The sequence below is a fragment of the Myotis myotis genome, unplaced genomic scaffold, assembly GCF_014108235.1.
Source record: "Myotis myotis isolate mMyoMyo1 unplaced genomic scaffold, mMyoMyo1.p scaffold_m19_p_11, whole genome shotgun sequence".
Lineage (NCBI taxonomy): Eukaryota > Metazoa > Chordata > Mammalia > Chiroptera > Vespertilionidae > Myotis > Myotis myotis.
Window position 1 is genome coordinate 19,888,808 of NW_023416315.1, and position 17,442 is coordinate 19,906,249.

A 17,442-nucleotide genomic window follows, 5' to 3' on the forward strand; every position below is an offset into this window, starting at 1 on the left:
GCGAGAGACCTGGTGGGGTCTGTGCAGAGCTGAGCTCTGAGGGTCCCAGTGGCCCCTGCAGAGCACACGTGGGGTTGCAACTGGTGGATCAGTTCTCCAGGCTCCTGGAGCTGAGCAGCGAGATTTGGGGCCTGGATTGTGAGTGTGACCACTGGACCCTGCCAACCTCATGGGGAAGCCTCCTATGTGGCATGAGCTGGAGCCAGCAAGGGCTGGACAGACAGACAGCCTGAGCAAAGAGACCTGATACCGGGCCCCTGAGGGTGGGAGAGGGAGAGGGCAGAAGGGACCCTGGGCATCAGGAAGGTTCCCACACCAGAGTCAGAAAGGGCAAAAGCGGGTGTCACAGGAGGTTGGAGGCTGGGCTGTCCAGAACACAATCTGACCATGTGACTGACCGTGGTCTGGGTAGGGCAGGGCAGGGCAGGGGTGACCAGCACAGGACAAGGCACACACAGAGGGCTCAGGGACCTGACGCCCCTGCCCCATGTCTCTTTCAGGGGTGGAGGAATATACCGAATAGGCAGTTAACCTGAAAGTAGTAAGTTTTAATGCCCTTGACTTGATGTGTTTAAGTGATGACCAGCAGCCTATGCAGTGTCAAAACCAAATTAAATTCCATTGTTCCACAAAAGAAAATCACAGGTCTGTGAATCTGAGGACCCCATCCGTGGCTCCTCTTCCCCTTTATGCATGGAATTTAAAATACCCATGACGTGTATGTCTCACTTTGTGAAAAGAAAGTGAGGCCAGAGGCTGGAAGGAGGAGGTAAGAAGTCCACATGGTCTTGTTCACGGTTAGCTGATGGGTGTTGTACACCATCTAGAGTCCCATAGTTGCTAGCTTCCCCAAATTAGAAGGTATTAACTTACTAAAAACTTGAAGAACAAAGATAATATCTATGCACAGTGAAAAAATTCAAAAAAGTTAAAGCCACTAACAAAATAAAAATAAAATAGTACATAAATATTCTCTTTCCCTAAATGTGCCATTGTCAGCAGTTTTCGTGTGTGATTCCTTCTAAGAAAAAAAAACATACCTGTTTCTTGAATAGAGCATGTGTTACTTTTGGAATGGGACAAAAACAACAACAGAAAAGCTTTCATTTTGAAAAAAGAAAAGAAAATACAGAACCTTAAGTTCTGAAGTGAATCTCCCTCTGATACATGTTCCTTTTATGTGGTCAAGGAAATGTGCCCTGGGCCTCCTCTCACTGCAGAGCTTACAAGGTTTGGGGGTTGGGGGCTGAGAATGAGAGGGTTATTCAACAAAACTTTCCTGCAAAAGATAAAAACTGCAAAATAAATGGAGGTCCTTTTGGAATTCATGTCGGACACTGTTGCATTGGAGAAGTATGCAGAGGTTTTCATTTTCTCTTGTTTTATAAACTGTGCTTTCTGGGAGCAAAATCCAGATCAGCATATTGAAGTGGGGAAAAGGCACGCACACATCTAACAAGGCTGGGCATTAGGGATGTGAGGGACGTGGGGTGGATGAGAGCGGAGGCCGGGTTCCCGCAGGTGCTCCAGAGGGGCCGCTGAATCCCCAAGCTCGGGGAGGAGGCGCAGAAATGCAGCCGTGGCAATTAGCAAGTGGTTGGGGGCCGGTACAACTAAGAGGGCCATTCATCACGAAGAGGAAGCTCTGATGGTAAGGGGATGGAGGAAGAAGGTGTAGGATTGGTGGGGAGAGCTTGGGAGGTGGATTTGAAGGAGACTCGGCCTCCTTACGGCCTCCTCCAGTTGGACGTGGGAAGGAAGAGAGTTGATAGCCGCCCTGCTCAGCCTGTGCTGCCTGCCCTGTGAGCTACTCTCGAGGCCTCAGACTTAACCACTGAATAATGATGTTTGTTTGCTTTGCAGTGGGTTTCTGAGAGAGTAAAGCAAAACAAGACTAAAAATGAACAGGAAAATGGGAGGAAATAATGAGGGTATTAAGGCAACTTAGCTAATATAGCCAGGTCAAGGGAAATGATCATTTTGGTTTTATGAGACTGCAGGGACGTGGGGGTGACATTCCTGAGTATTGCATTTACTGGGGTGCATGAAAGATAGGAGTTCAGCCACAGTTTATGATCTTTGACACCCTAAATGTTTACATAACATTGAGATAGAAAGTGAAATAAAACACAAAGTCTCGATTATGGAAAATGCTGCCTCACGTTTCAAACACTTGCCTGGGCCTCACTGGCTGCTTCTGTGGAGAGGGGTGTACGTAGCAGGAGACACTCCCCCTCCCACATTAACAGAAGGCAAGCACCTGAGTCTTAGAAAGAAAATGCAATACAAAGGGGTCCCATTACATTTATCATTCTTATTAGACCCCTGCACAGTGGATATTTGATGAAGACCTTATATTAGAAGCTTCTTAATATTTATAGTTAAATGACATATGAATTGACTCATTACTACATTATTAAAACAAAGAATAGCATAATACATACTCTCTTCCGTAATATTTTGGTCTGTTTTCCACCTATATTAAAAAAGAAGAAAAATATTAATAATGCATTTGAATTCAAATCAGATAGATAAAAATGCTTTTCAAACAAACAAAGCTGGAGTCCTGGTCGGAATTTTATTACAGTTTTTGTTCCTAAAATTAGAGATCCATGAATCTGTGGAGTTAACCAACACATTCCCCTGTCTGGGGTAGGAAAGTTCTAGAATCATCATATCGCTCTAATCATTTAGGCTTCTTCTTCACTCAAACATAACCATCTAATAAAAGAATTTCAAAGGAAACAAAGTGGTGCTTATTTTAATATTAGGGAATTTATAAAGATATTACAAGGCTTCATTCTGAAGGATACAAGGAATATTTTTAGCATGAATAAAACATAAGCATTTATTTCAATCTTCACCCACTTGTTTCATTATGTATTTACAATAAAGATGAAGCGTGCATCTGGGTTAAAAAATAACTTTCATTTGGTCCCTTCCCATGCAAAGTCAATATTCTAACATTCTTATTTTTTCAACAAATGATTAATGACTAAAATTACTTGACACCAGAGATATAGATGCAGAGGACAAGATTTATGACTCGACCAAACATCACAAGCCTTTCAGAAAAGATTTTCCAATCACAGCATCTGCCTTGGGGTTATTAACCCAGGGAATTTTTATCTCATAGAGACTAGTCTACTTTCACAAGAACTTTGCTTTCCGATGTTCTTGGTGTTGGAGTTGGGGAGAAATGAACAGGAATTCTCATGATCAGCTTTTGTTCTTCTAGTCTAACTCCAGGGACTAGAAAACAGTGGGGCCACATTAAGTTATGAATTTCCATTGATGTTATGACGGCATACAATATGAGCCTGCAGCTGTTTTATTTATAGTTATTTCTGTCTACAGTCAAATGGGGAGGTTTTTTAAGAATTATTTTTAATCCTCACCTCATTGATTTTAGAGAGACAAGAAGGGAAAGAGAGAAACACTGGTGTGAAAGACAAACATTGACTGGTTGCCTCCCATACGCATCCTGACTAACGATCAAACTTGTAACCTTTTGATGCACCGAAGATGTTTCAACTAACTGAGCTACCTGGCCAGGGCTCATAGGTAGGGAAAGAGGTGGGATCTCAAGGTACTGTCCTACCTCCACCCCTCAAAGGATGCAGGGGACCCAAAGGGGTAGAAGGGAGCTAGAGAGAAATGGTCAGGAAAGGGGAGCAAGAAATCTGAGGGCCACATTCACAATCCTGCGTGGACAAGTTTGACTGGCATAAAACTAATCATCTGGACACTTCTAAGTAGGTGCTCACTCACCTGTGCATTTTATACTTGAAAAGCACTGAACTGAGAGGGGGGCATTCATAACTCTCAGTCTTCACAGTGTGAAGCCTGCTCAGTGTCACTTACAGAGGGAGATCTAAAACATGTCATTAACAGAAGCACGGAGTGCGAAACGGCACCTTGTTATCGGATGTATACCATGACGCTACGTAACGGAGAGCTTCTCAATATGAGCTGAACATTTTGTCATTCATATCATTCTATTGGCTTTCAAAGTTCTTTCTTCCTGTTATGATACCGTAGGTATCTGAATATAACACCTAGATGGCATAGAAGAAATTTAGTTGCAGAAAAGCCAGTGGAGGTAGACGAGGCATAATGGGCAAGATATCTCTGCATTCTTAGAGAGAAGGATTAAAATGATTCCCTATGTAGAAGGACAATTTTATTTCCATCTCTTTGGTTGAGTCATAACACACATTTGCAAATCTGGGGGTAGCTTCCAACCCATTTTTCTTCTCTATCCTATTATCTCCCCAGAAGGGAAGAGTCATCTAACCTCCCTGATGGGCAGCATGGTAGAGAGAGAGCCTACCTCTAACTGCTGGCATGCAGGTAACTAGCTAATCAATGTTGAATTTAATTGACTCTTCAGACAACAAATTGCTTTCAGTTCATTAATCCATCATAAAAACTTACTGTGTTCAGAACTCTGTGCTAAGCCCTGCAATCGTTCGTGAAGTGATGACCTCCCAAGCGTGAGAGGAAGGGTCCGAGGAGCTCAGGGGTGCTCTGCATGTGCAGCAGGAAGACATACTAAGAAATCTAATGCAGCCTCTGTCACCTCCTCCCGTGTAGGGAAGCCAATAGTTATGGTGCTTTGAAGGAGACCAAATAAGACCCTGCCTAGAGGACAGTTGGATCTAAGTGAGGGGCAAATCCGAATATGAAAACCATGAGCAGATAGAACAAGAGCATTGAATTGTGTGCGGGAGGTTACACCTAGAATATGGTCATGGAATTTGTCCCCAATGTTGCAGGAGATGTATACTAAAATATCCTTTATTTGAAATTCAAATGTACTCAGGCACCCTGTTTTTATGTCTTCTTTTCTAGGTCTGGCAACCCTTCCTAGGGGGAGATGAAAGGTAGGAAAGGGGCGAGAGGAAAAGACAGGTGTGGGCATCCATCTGACCCCTGCTCTCCTGGTTGGACTCGATCTCTTTTCCTTTTGTTGTACAGCTGTCCTTGTTAACTTAAAGAGAGAAATGCTGGCCAGGATCAAAACCAAACAATAACACTCTCCTTTTCCTAAAGTTTTTGCTCACAGGAATGGAAACAGTCTCCATCTCCACACTTCACTGAGCTTTTAACCACACAAGAGCTTAAATTGAACTACCCTAGAAAAATCATAGGCATCCACATTTTTTTTAAGGTGCCCTTAGGTGCAGACAAAACACTCAAAAATATCAATATCCAAAATATTACCAAAATGCCTTTAAAAAACTATACAACAATCTGATAAGATTTTCTGCCCGTTATAAACTATTTAAACACCAATAACATAATTGTCTAACACTTAAAGGAGTCATTCATAGGAGTTGTGTGTAGTCCACTGCTGAATAGAATAGGGATTGTTTATGCTTCTACACTGAGCATCTATATATATAAAACCCTAAGCAACTGGTCGACCAGTTGCTATGATGTGCACTGACCACTAGGGGGGGCAGATGCTCAATGCAGGAGCTGCCCCCTGGTGGTCAGTGTGCTCCCACAGCAGGAGAGCTGCTCAGCTGACCAACGGGTGCCAGACACCGTGCTCACGGCTAGCGAGAGCAGCTGTGGTGGCGCAAGCCTCTCCTGCCACTGCAGCAGCACTACTGAGCAGTATCAGGTACTGCAGGGCTGGGATGAGTGGGAGCAGCATGCAACTGGCCCAGGCTCGGGCTCCTCCCTGGCCACCTACCGCTTCGCACACTACTATATCCCTCGGGGGATGTTGGCAGTCCAACATCTCCTGGGGGTCCTGTATTATGAGAGGGCGCAGGCCAGGCTGAGGGACCACAACTGTGCATGAATCCGTGCACTGGGCCTCTAGTATACTATGATAAAAACCAACCATGAAATAATATTGCCAAAGATTTGAAAAATACTCTCTAAATTGGACCTGCATTGGTAGTGCCCCCAGGTACCAGGCCTGAACAAATACTAAGGGGCTACATCCTCAGGGGAAAAGGCAGGAAAATATGTCCAGTAGACTTAAGTATGAGGCCAATCAGAGCACTGAGATATGAGAGAGACCCTCTTCCATCTCCTGGCAGCCCTGCCACTCAGAGTGTGGCCCGGGGACCCGCCTCCAGCAGCAGGGGCGCTACCTGGGAGCTGGTCGGAAATGCTGAGTCAGCATGTCCAAGGGGTTGCGTACACACTAAAGCTTGAGCAGCTGCCACAGGAGAACTTGTCATCGCAGGTTTTCAACTGGAAGAAGGATATGGGCTAAAACTTTTTGTAAGTTGTTAGAGCAAACATTCGAGATTTGCGGTGGGGGCTGTTCTGAGAGCAAAGGCTGCCCGTGCTGACTGTTCGCAGAGCGAGGCAAAGACTATGAATGCAGAGCCCTGCTGTCAATTTAATTGCTGGGTGACCCTCAGTAGGTTATTAAACTTCTTTGCATCTCATTTTCCTCCATTTTCAATCAAACTGGAGTTATAAAAATGCGCTGCTTTAATAAGGCTGTTTTGAAGACTGGGTGAGATAATGCATATAAAAACGGTGAGGCTTGGAACACAGTCGGTAACAGGCTATCATTTATTGAGTAGCTAGTCTGTGCCAGGAATGTCCTTAGGGTTTCCCATGTTTATCTCATTTAAGCCTCCCAACAACCCTGGGGGGCACATGAGCTCTCTTATTCGACAGAGAGCCGCTAAACAATGAGCATGAGGTCACAGGACTAGCAACTGGCTTCACAACCAGCACATACCCTTTCACTCCAGGGTGCTTCTTCAGAGCAGACACCAACCCGCGCCAGCGACCTCATCGCTAGGGCACAGTGCTGCCCTTCGCTTAAATACTGGACTGTCCAAATTGTCCTGCAGCTTTCTTTGCCAGGACTGAACGCCTTAAAATCTCTTTGTGATGACTGAATTCTGTCCGTGAGTTAACAAATGAGAACCAGGGATCAATCTGCCTCTCTCAACTGTTCTCCTGTCATTTAGAAGTGCGTGTATTTCAAGCTACCTGGTTAATTTCCAATGCCTCCTTCTAATGTTAAGGACATATTCTCAGCACTTTGCAAAGCTTGAAAGAAACAGTAGGTGACAGCTGCACAGTGAGAGACAGGAAACATAATCCTTAAATGAGTTTGCTTTATAGTCAGATTATCATTGCCTAGATAAACACAAGTTCTTTTATACTCAACACAAAGACATCCAAAGAATATTGTGAGTCCTCTGTAAACAAGGTTTCCAATTATTGAAAAAACAAAGCTCTTATAATCTCTCAGCAGCTGGTATATGTTAAGTTTTTGCTTAATAGAAATAATTTTAAAATTCAATTTAGCAACCTCCTAGGCAGGGCAGCTAGACGGCTGGATTTTCTGAGCTACTGATCCAATGTAGAGAAATGGGTTTTGATGACAGGATTTGTATTGGTGATAGTGAGACGATTTCATCCAGAAAAAAAATAAGTAAATAGGGCTAATTCCGTTCTAATTAAAAATGAAAGTTCTCTATTGAAAAGGAGAGAAGGAAAGTGCAAGTGCTGAAATGTCCACTCTCCCAGTCAAAGAGCATAGTATGGGATGGAAACTGAGCAAGCTTTAAAATCTCCTGTTTCTGTTCATCTAGAACCTAAGGCCTTATTTTTTCTCGTGGCATTCCTTTAAAGCTTCCGGAATTCTGATGGGCACTGTGAGGTGAATCCCTTCCTGTCTTGATTAGGATGTATGATACAAACAAACAAAAAACCTACTGGCCAGTCTTTCTGCAATAAACCTCCTTGCAGGGTTACCCAGGGCTTTGCAAAGTTCTGTGAGTGCACACAAGTCAGGCACTTCAGTGACCTTCCAGGTCTCCCTGTCTGACCTTTGACCACTCTCCAATCTATCTTTCACACTGAGGTCGAAAAACGCAGACCTCATCACGTTGCTCCCTGCTCTAAATTGTTCACAGGCTCCTCACTGCCATGTGGTCAAATCTATTCAACTTAGTGCGTCCTTCCAGACTACCCTACCCAAAAGTGGTATTCCCTCTCCTCGGTATATCCCATCTCTCTTCTCTGGTTTGTTTTTCCCCTACTACATTTATCATCACCTGATACTACATATTTCACTTGTATGGGTGTTTTTAATCTCCCATTCAAATGGAAATTACACAAGGGCAGAGATTTTTATGTTTTGTTTACTGTTGAATCTCTAGCATTTAGAACAGAGCTGGCACACAGTAGGTGCTCAGTAAATATTTACAGAATGAATAAAAGAATGGCATACAGGGTCTTCCTAACATGGCCTTGCTTGGGCATCCAGAGTATGTCCTTAGCACACACACTCTTGGCCCCGTCACATCCTCATTCCCCAGTTCTTTATGTCCCTCATACAGGACTCCTTGTGGTTCCTGAAACACACCCTGGTCACTTAGGCCATTCTTTGGTCAGAATATTTCCCTGCATGCCATTCTAATACTTGGTCTCCAACCCATCTATGCCCAAACCTGGCAAAATCTCACTGATCTTAAACATAAGAAGTAAAATAATGCCGTTTTGGGGAAATCTTCTCTGGCCGCCTCACACCATCTTAGGGATTATTTCCTACCCTCCTGAACTTTAAAAAAGCTGAGTTAGGGCCATGATCTTACTGCAATTTGCATTGTTGGCCTTTAGGACATCTAGACGTGAGCTCCTGCAGGGATCGACTCCTCTCTTTCTGTCTCTGTTGCCCAGTGTGCAACCGTGTGGTTGGTACAGAGCTCAGTTTCATGGAAGCAATAGATTGTTTGAAAGATAGACCTGCTCATGGCCCCACATCCCCTTTCTGGGCTTACTGAAATTTCAGAGGGAGCCTCTGTGAAAATATTGGCAGTCCTGGTGCCTCATACTTGATGCTTTATGCCCCTAAGCCAGTGGTCGGCAGACTGTGGCTCAGCAAACCGTGGCTCGCGAGACACATGTGGCTCTTTGGCCCCCTGAGGGTGGCTCTTCCACAAAATACCGGCTCTTCCACAAAATACCGACTTCTGCGCATGGGCCATGAAGTTTCAATCGTACTGTCGTGCGCACCCGCACGTGGCATTTTTTGGAAGAGCCACACTCAAGGGGCCAAAGAGCCGCATGTGGCTCCCGAGCCGCGGTTTGCCGACCACAGCACTATAGGATAAAACTAGCTCCCTTCCCCGTTTCCTGCTGTCTCCAAGGAGTGAAGACTGGAGACCACAGGGAGTGACCTTGACTTGTAGTCAGTGACTCTGCTAATCAAGGTCTCCCCTATTCTCCAGCAGGTGTGGACATGGGAAACAACATAAGCCACTGGGATGCTCTAACTCTTGAATTTGCAGGAGGAACTATTAAGAGAAACGGAGTTGATTCACATGCATGGCAGAGACTAATAGTGAACTGTAATAACTGCCAATAGTTATTAAAAATTTACTATGGGCCAAGCATTGTTCTAAGCACTTTCTTCCCATATATTAATCCATTCAATCCTTGTGACTACTCAGTAGGTACAACTCGATCATACCCACTCCCAAAGGACCAACTGAGGCACAGAGCAGCAGAGTATAAAGGCAGACTCTGCCATTCTAAAGCGGGGGCCCCTAGCCATCACACCCTGCAGCCCAGAGGTGCACCCATCCTGCTTCCTGGATCCCCGGAGATGTCCTGCCTCACAAGCCCATCCCAAAGGCCCTGACTGTTCAGCTTTCCTCTCAGAGAATTTTTTTCATAACCTTCCAACCAACCTCAGACATTTTTGTTACTGTTGTTGGTTTGTGGTTTTTATTTTTGCTAAAGTTAGCCAGATTTGGTTTCTGTTGTTCACAATAGAATCCTAAGTGATATTCCCATTAAACCTTCATCTCCAGGGCCAGAGCCAGGGTGGCTGTAAGGTTTAGCATGCTCCATAGAGGATACTGACATACAACCAGGACTGGGAATAACTTTGGGCCGCAGTTCCAAAACAGGGAGAAGATGAACACCTTCCTAGGAGCTAGGCACACCATCTGAGGACCTCTTTGTGGCTTTCGATCCACTCTCACAGCAGGCTTTCAGAAACACCCAAAAGCCTCTCCAGCTGGCCCAGACCACCGCCTGGCAGCTCATGTGGACCCAGGTGTCATGGCTATGTCTTCCCTGGCACTGCCTCCTTGACTCCATGTGTTGGCTCCCAACACCCATCTCAGGCTCTCCTTGTTTGGACAACACAATTACGTGTGCTGCTCTGGCTCTGCCCTGACACTTCCTTGCCTAGCACTTTACAACCATACTCTGGCATCCTGAAGCCACAGCTCCAGGTACAATGGCTCTTTCCTCCCATCCAAGCCAAATCCCATGGAGGCCATAGTGGCCAGAGTGGCTGGTTGGCTTCCCACCAGGCAGGAGAATCAAATGGAGTCGGTCAACCTGGCCATCCTCCTGATACTTCCTACAGACAGGCACCTTATTAAAAAAAAAGAATCAAAACCAAAAATTTAATCAAATCTTTTAAGAATCAATTTTATCTTTCTATCTAACTCATATCACTGTTGTTTCAAAATATACTTTTGTACTTCCTTTGGTCTTCAGTGCAAATGAGAATCTGAGAATATTCTCCACAGGGTAAGTTTTCCTCTATTAAAAGCCATTTCTGTGCCACCTGGTTGCCTGTTCTTCTTCACACTATATAATCCTTGTTCTCTTAAACCTTTTCTAATAGAGCCTGATTTCCAGTCCTTAATTCATCTTCATTATTCTTCTTGGAAGTCTCTTTAAATTCTCCATATACCTGTTAAGCTCAAAGAGCTTGAAGTACCCAATAGAATCGAATCAAATCAAGAGAAAACTAATGTTGCTGTTAAGATTCTAGGGGACAAAAAGATTGTGTGAGTACACTCATTTAATTCTTCATTCTTGTTAGTAAATCCCTCCCTTTAAAGCTCAATGGTATCTGCGTTAAGTGATACTCTATAATTTGGAAAAAGCAATCAACGTCCATCATTCTCATTCTTCTCCCCTGTTCTTTTCTCCGTCCTCCTTCAGAAATGTACGTGTATCCAAATGTAAGTGTTCATTGTAAGTATTCAAATGTCTGTGTTCAAACTGATGAATAAAATTAATCAATCAAAAGAAAAAGAAAGAGGAACAGAATGTGGGAGGTGGTAGAAATTAAATATTGTCTGGAGAAATATTCTCAATAGTTTTTGCATTATAGCCTCCTATGGACCCTTTTTACACAATTTTTTTCTCCTCTATCTTCTCTTCCCAATGAAAAATTAATACTATAGGGAGGCTGAATATGTGTATCTGTGGTTTATACACTAAGTGAGTACTATTTTGTTGCCTGCCCCTTAGGAACCAATTCCCTTGCCTTCGGGGTAATATTGCTTCCAACGAGAACTCAAGGTCTGGAGAGATTGTCCTGGCTTTCAGAATGCTGTACCATTTATTCTTCCACCAGGAAGGAGGAAGAAATACCTTTGCCCTCTTCCTACAGATGAGAAAGCTACAATTCCTAGTGGTAAATTCACTTTCTTGTAGTCCTGCACAAGGTGAGCTGCAGAGTCAGGGTTGAAACCCAGTTTATGATGCCATAAGATCCAGAATCCTGTTCTCTATTCTTTAAAAACATTGTCTAACTTGGCAGTTCTATAACAGGCACTACCCCAGAATAATTCCCAACATGGCAATAAATAAGACTGAAAGCACCTTATTAATGTTTGTTTTTACTCTCAAATTCTTTTCCTGACAAATTATTCCTTGTTAAAGATTCTTGAGCCAGCCTTGCTGTGCTTCCAGCAGCACTGACACTGAGGCACCTTTTGGCCATTTGAGACTGTGCACCCAAGAGATGGCTTTTGTTCCCTGGGTCAGAGCACATCCTGCCATTGTTGTTGTTGTTCTTCTTTTTTTAAAAAAAATTGATTTTTAGAAAGAGAGGAAGGGAGAGTGAGAGAGAGAAACATCAATATGAGAGAGAAACATAGATCAACTACCTCCTGTCTGCCCCCTACTGGGGATTGAGTCCACAACCCAGGCATGTGCCCTGACAGGGAACTGAACCCGCAACCTTTTGGTGCATGGGATAAGACTCAACCAACTGAACCACACCAGCCAGGACCTGCAATTGCTCGTCTTACACAAACAGTCTTTGCCTTTTTTTCTTGACATTTTGTTATGATAATTTTCATCCAGCAGAAGGAATGAAAGACTTTTACAGCAAACACCCATATCCACACCACCTAGATTCTGTAACATTTACTATACTTGCTTTATGAAATAACTATTTATTCACCCCTCTAGCCACCCATTAACCCAACACTGTTTGGATGTATTTCATAGTAAATTTCAGACACAGCCCTCTTTCCCCCAAATTCGATAACATATAGGCTTTTAAAAGGAGAGTAACACCAGCCTTGTTCTTGACGTTAAAGTGAGCTTAGGTCACAAGTTCAGATGGTGTTTCCAGATAAACAGGTTCTACCCACCTCTTTAATGTCCCGCTTGTGGAGGGCTATGCCACCTTTTCCAACAGGCCACTGTTTCTTGTCAGGAAGAAAGTAACCAATTCAAAGCAGTTGAAAGAACACTTGCTTATTGTACCTGCCATGGCCTCTTTCATCAATTTATGTGTTAAACATGAAGGTCAAAGCATTTCTTAAAATGGGATCATATGCGTCCTAAATGAAAGGATTAAAATTCCCTTTTTTCCTAAGGTTTTTATAGTGTTTTGGAAAAGGTAAAAATTAAAGACCAATACTTCCAACCTATAAATGTCAGGCAGTATTCTGAGAGCTTTGCATGTATTAACTCACTCTTCAAAGTTACTTCTAGTGCAAGACTAGGGGTCAGCAAACTTCTCCTGGCAAGGGCTAGAGAGTAAACACAGGGTGGGCAAAAGTAGGTTTACAATTGTTCGTATGGAAAATCATACAATAATTAATAAACAAGGATACAAGAATAAACTGTGCTTCATGTATCAGAACTGTACACCTACTTTTGACCCATCTGGTACTTTAGACTTTGAGGACGTCTGACTCAAATACTCAACTTGCTGTGGGAGCACAAAAGCAGCCACAGACAGCATGTAAAGGAATGAGCATTGCTGTTTGAATAAAACTTTCTTCACAAAAACAGGTGGCAGGCTCTTGTTTGTCAGCGCCTGTACTGGACTAACAAAAGTTAGAGACCATTCTCAAAAATCGGTTTCAGGACGTCTTATAGTCAGCTCAGGACCGAGAGCTCGCCAATGCCTCAAAGGCCTTTTAATTGAATGGTGGGTCACATCAGCTCTCTGTGTGCCTGCCCTTCCATCTCTTGCTGTACCGGGAGAAGACCATCATTAATTTTTAATCTATGGCATAACAATGCCAACTTAAAACATCAAAATGCATGAAGGCAGGAAGCGTTGAATTCTATTGCTGCACAGCTGAGAATACTGAAATACTATAGCATCTGGCCTGTGTCCTTGAACAGTAAGGGGTTGCTGAAGCATCATTAAGCCTGGTCTCTGAGAAGTCACAGAACCCTGAGGACCACAACAGAGCAAAGGGACAACCAGGACAGTGTAATTACAGACTTGGTAGATATACCAGGGAGATACTAGAGCAGTTCATCAAATAATCAATATGTGATTACCTAGAAGGACACGAGATGCTGATGGCAACCACTATGCCTTTGCCGGGTTGTGCCAAGGCTATTTAATTTCCTTCCACAATGCAGAAGGACACTGGCCATGCAAATAAGAAGGAAGAGCTACCATTGCTAAAGCAAAGCTTGCTCTTTTGTCCAATGAGACGGAGATACGGTGTATTAGAGCTAATGTCAAGAGAGACTATGATTTGTGAAAGGATACAACCAAAGGTGATGGATTACCAATGGCTCAGTCAGTGTAGACCTGGAGACAATGAGGGGAGTGGTAGACTGAGGTAAGGATGCAGGACCAGGAGAGCACCTGGGCTGGCTTGGCTTTTATTGGCAAATTGGTCACCTATGATACTGAACTAAGGAATGCTCATGAACCACACAGATGATCTACTGAATGAAGGGACTGTCACTTGGAAAGCAGAAATATAAAGTATTCCTGTCATAATGACAATGGATCTGGTATTTTTATTAATGCCAAGAACCATTAAAAGCAACAGTAAATCTAGCAAGAATTTTTGAACAGCCACAAGATAAGGAGAGCCTCTTTAAAAAGCTGGAGTTCATTAGCGCATACACTGAATATGAACGAACATGAGTATGAATCATCTTAGAACTGAATTTGAATATTTTTGTTAATTAGTAATGCAAACATAACTCTACGAAGTGCAACGAATTGGAAGGTGGGCGTAGTAAACCAGGATAAATTAGGCGCTGACCATACTTGTACAAGGATACAGAGTTGGCCCCTGCAACATACGAGGGTGTGGGAAAGCCAGACATAGCAAAGAAGGAAAGCAAAGGCAAACTATTTGTAAAGGATGGAAAATAACATCTGGGAGGAAGTACAGCTAGAGAAATGTATGAGGTGAAGTGGGGTGAAGCCCATGAAAAGTCTAGCACAGCGCTGGGCAAACAGTAAGCATCACCAGGAGATGGTGTTTGGGTTCTTCTATCCTAGGGCATATGGAAGGGAGTAGGAAACAGAAGCAGGAGTGAGAACAGTGGTTACAACCATGGTCCTCACACTTGGACAAGTGTCAGGCGCACCCACAGGACTTCTTAACTCCCAAACTACTGGGCCCCCACTCCGAATGTGTGATTCAGCAGGTCTGTGATGGGCCAGAGAATCTGCATTTCTGACGAGTTCCCAGGCGATGTCCTTGCTGCTGGTCCCAGACTCCAGAATCACCCAGTTAGAAGCCCAGTCCTGGATTCGCTCTGGGTTTGACTCCGGCTCTACCTGTCTGGTGCTATTTGTCCCATTTTCTCTTGTAAAATGAGAGGGATAACAACCCCCACGGGACTGTTGTGAAGAACAACATAAGTAAAGCTCTTCACCCAGTACTCAAGGCACATAAGCACTCCCTATCTGTTAGCGCTCATTACAATTAAAAGGCTGATGACAAGGCGATAATTAGGCAACAACACTCAAGGTAATCATATTGTAACTGGGTTGGTCTGAGATTGCACCATTCACATTTTTTTCTGATGGAAAGTCAAGTCAAGGTTACATACAACTCTGTTTTCAAGCGTCTCAGTGCTCGGTCAGCCAGACCATGTTACCCTAGGAGACATGGCTTGCCTGGGATGAAGTGGAACCGGCTTTTATCAGCATTATTACTCAGTTACTGTTTAACCAGGTGAGTAAAAGGTGAAGCATGTCTTTAAAACCTCACCAGTGTGTGCAGGCTATCCACCTGTTTCTTTTCCTGGATGGTCCTGACCACACCCGAAATTTTACTGGACCTGACCTCTGAGTCACAGGCAGACATACTGGAGATATCAAATTGCAGTCGCGGTGAAAGTGTGGTATTTGCTTCCTGTTTGGATGTGTAAGGTTGAGCTCCTCATAACCACTTGACCACAGTCTAGACCACTCGCATCTCCTCCCCCATCAGTGAGTGATGGTGGCTTGGGTGATGGCTGTCAGAGGCCAGGTAAGGATAACAGAGCGAGTATTGTAATCCACGATTCTATTGGCTGTTCTTGTTTTTCTAAAGCAACTAACCACATAATGCATTAGTTCCTCTCTAGCAATTCTATAAAGAAATGCATACCCCATGGACACGGACAATAGGTGGTGAAGGTTTGGGGGTGGCTAGAAGAGGTCAATGGGGGGGAACAGGGGACATGTGTAATACTTACAGCAATAAAGATTTTTTTAAGAAACAGATTAAAGAAAAAAAAAAAGAAATGCACATTTTCAAGTTTCATTTCAAGAAATAAAAATCACCCAGAAAGATTAAAGAAGATTCTCAAGTACTTTTAATTATCACTGTTGAACCTCCTTCATTTTCCTTATTCTGTTTTAAGGAGAAACCGTCCACTTCTGCTTCATATTCGGTTTCAGCTTATACACGGCCCCTTGGTGGCCCTCCCACTTCAGGCTGTCTGTCCTTTGATTCAGAGCCTTTAAATTCTACAGCAGCTTGTCCTCGCCCAACCAGCATGGCTCAGTGGTTGAGCGTCGACCTATGAACCAGGAGGTTGTGCTTCTATTCCTGGTCAGGGCACATGCCCAGGGTTGGGGGCTTGAGCAGGTGGGAGCAGATCAATGATTCTACCTCATCATTGATGTTTCTACCCCTCTCTCCCTTCCTCTCCAAAATCAGTAACATATATATATATATAAAAGCAGCTTGTCCTCAAGTGCCCTTGCTCACTGTTGAAGACATCGCCTTGGATGCAAAGTCTATACTACCTTAGAAGTCGTTCAGAGTACTCCAAAGAGAGCAAATTCTTTTTTGGAGGGTTATGCATTTTGATAGGTCACAGCACTTGTCAGCAAGAAGGGAAATATAAAAGCACAAAACTTTGGAGAAAGAAAACTCATGTGTCTAAACATTTTTCCTCACACTGGCTTTACTCGCCTCCCCCTTGCGGAATAGGTCTACAGCCAAAGCAAGTCTCGCTGGGGACAAAGCCAACAGCCTGACTGCATTTGGGAGTGAGAGGACAGCCTGGGAGAAAGAATGATGGGCAAGCCTTTTATCCCAGGTTGTGTCAATATTAAGGGGGGGAAAAGAAGAGATATACTTCTTCCCAGGGAAGAAGTAGCCTTCTGCTTACTACACATGAAAGCCAATTAAAAGGCAATGGGATTGATTTTTGTTCGGGGCTTGCAGAGTCGATCTCATTACTTCAGAGACATACCGTGTCTCAATATCTAGAATTAGTAGAGTTTTCATGTTCCCCCACATGCATATTTCCTTAAAAACAGTTATTTTTAATAATTAAAAAGATAAAAGGGGAGGATTGTGAAATAGTGCAAATCTCCTCAGAATTTACTTCATTTTATTTTTTATTGACTTTATTGGAGGGACACTGGCTACTAAAATATAGGCTTCAGGTGTACAATTCTCTAATACATCATCTGTATCTTATATTGTGTGTTCGCCACCCCAAGTCAAGAGTTTATTTTAAATATGTGACTCAAAATGCACCAAGTTAATCGAGGATGATATGGTCCATCAATGCAGCTTGTTAAAACCTTCCAGACATGTCTGAAGCTACAAGACTACAAGGCCGTGGAGACTAGATACGGCAAATCAACATTTTCAAAGCATGCTAAAATGAAATGCTCTTGTAGGCTTAAAAGAACATTTTTTACAAATAAAGGTAGGAGAGAGAGAAATCAGATGATATTTAGGAAACCCAAAAACTAGAGAAAATGCACAGGAGGGGAGGCATTTAAAGTGGTCTTTTAAAAAGTGAATACAGCCCGGCTGGTTTGGCTCAGTGGTTAAGTGTTGACCCATGAACCAAGAGGTCCTGGTTTGATTCCAGGTCATGGCACATGCCTGGGTTGTGGGCTCAATTCCCAGTAGGGGGCATGCAGGAGGCAGCCAATCCATCTCTCTCTCTCATCATTGATGT

General features: G+C 43.5%; 1 protein-coding gene across 1 annotated transcript in view; it reads right to left on the minus strand.

Annotated features, from left to right (window-relative positions):
- CHN2 (chimerin 2) overlaps positions 1-17,442 on the minus strand; it is a 233,747-nt gene that overhangs the window by 71,655 nt on the left and 144,650 nt on the right. The window contains exon 4 of the mRNA XM_036327746.1: positions 2,445-2,476. Within this exon, the coding sequence (XP_036183639.1) occupies positions 2,445-2,476 (32 nt within the window). The remainder of the gene's footprint in view (positions 1-2,444; positions 2,477-17,442) is intronic.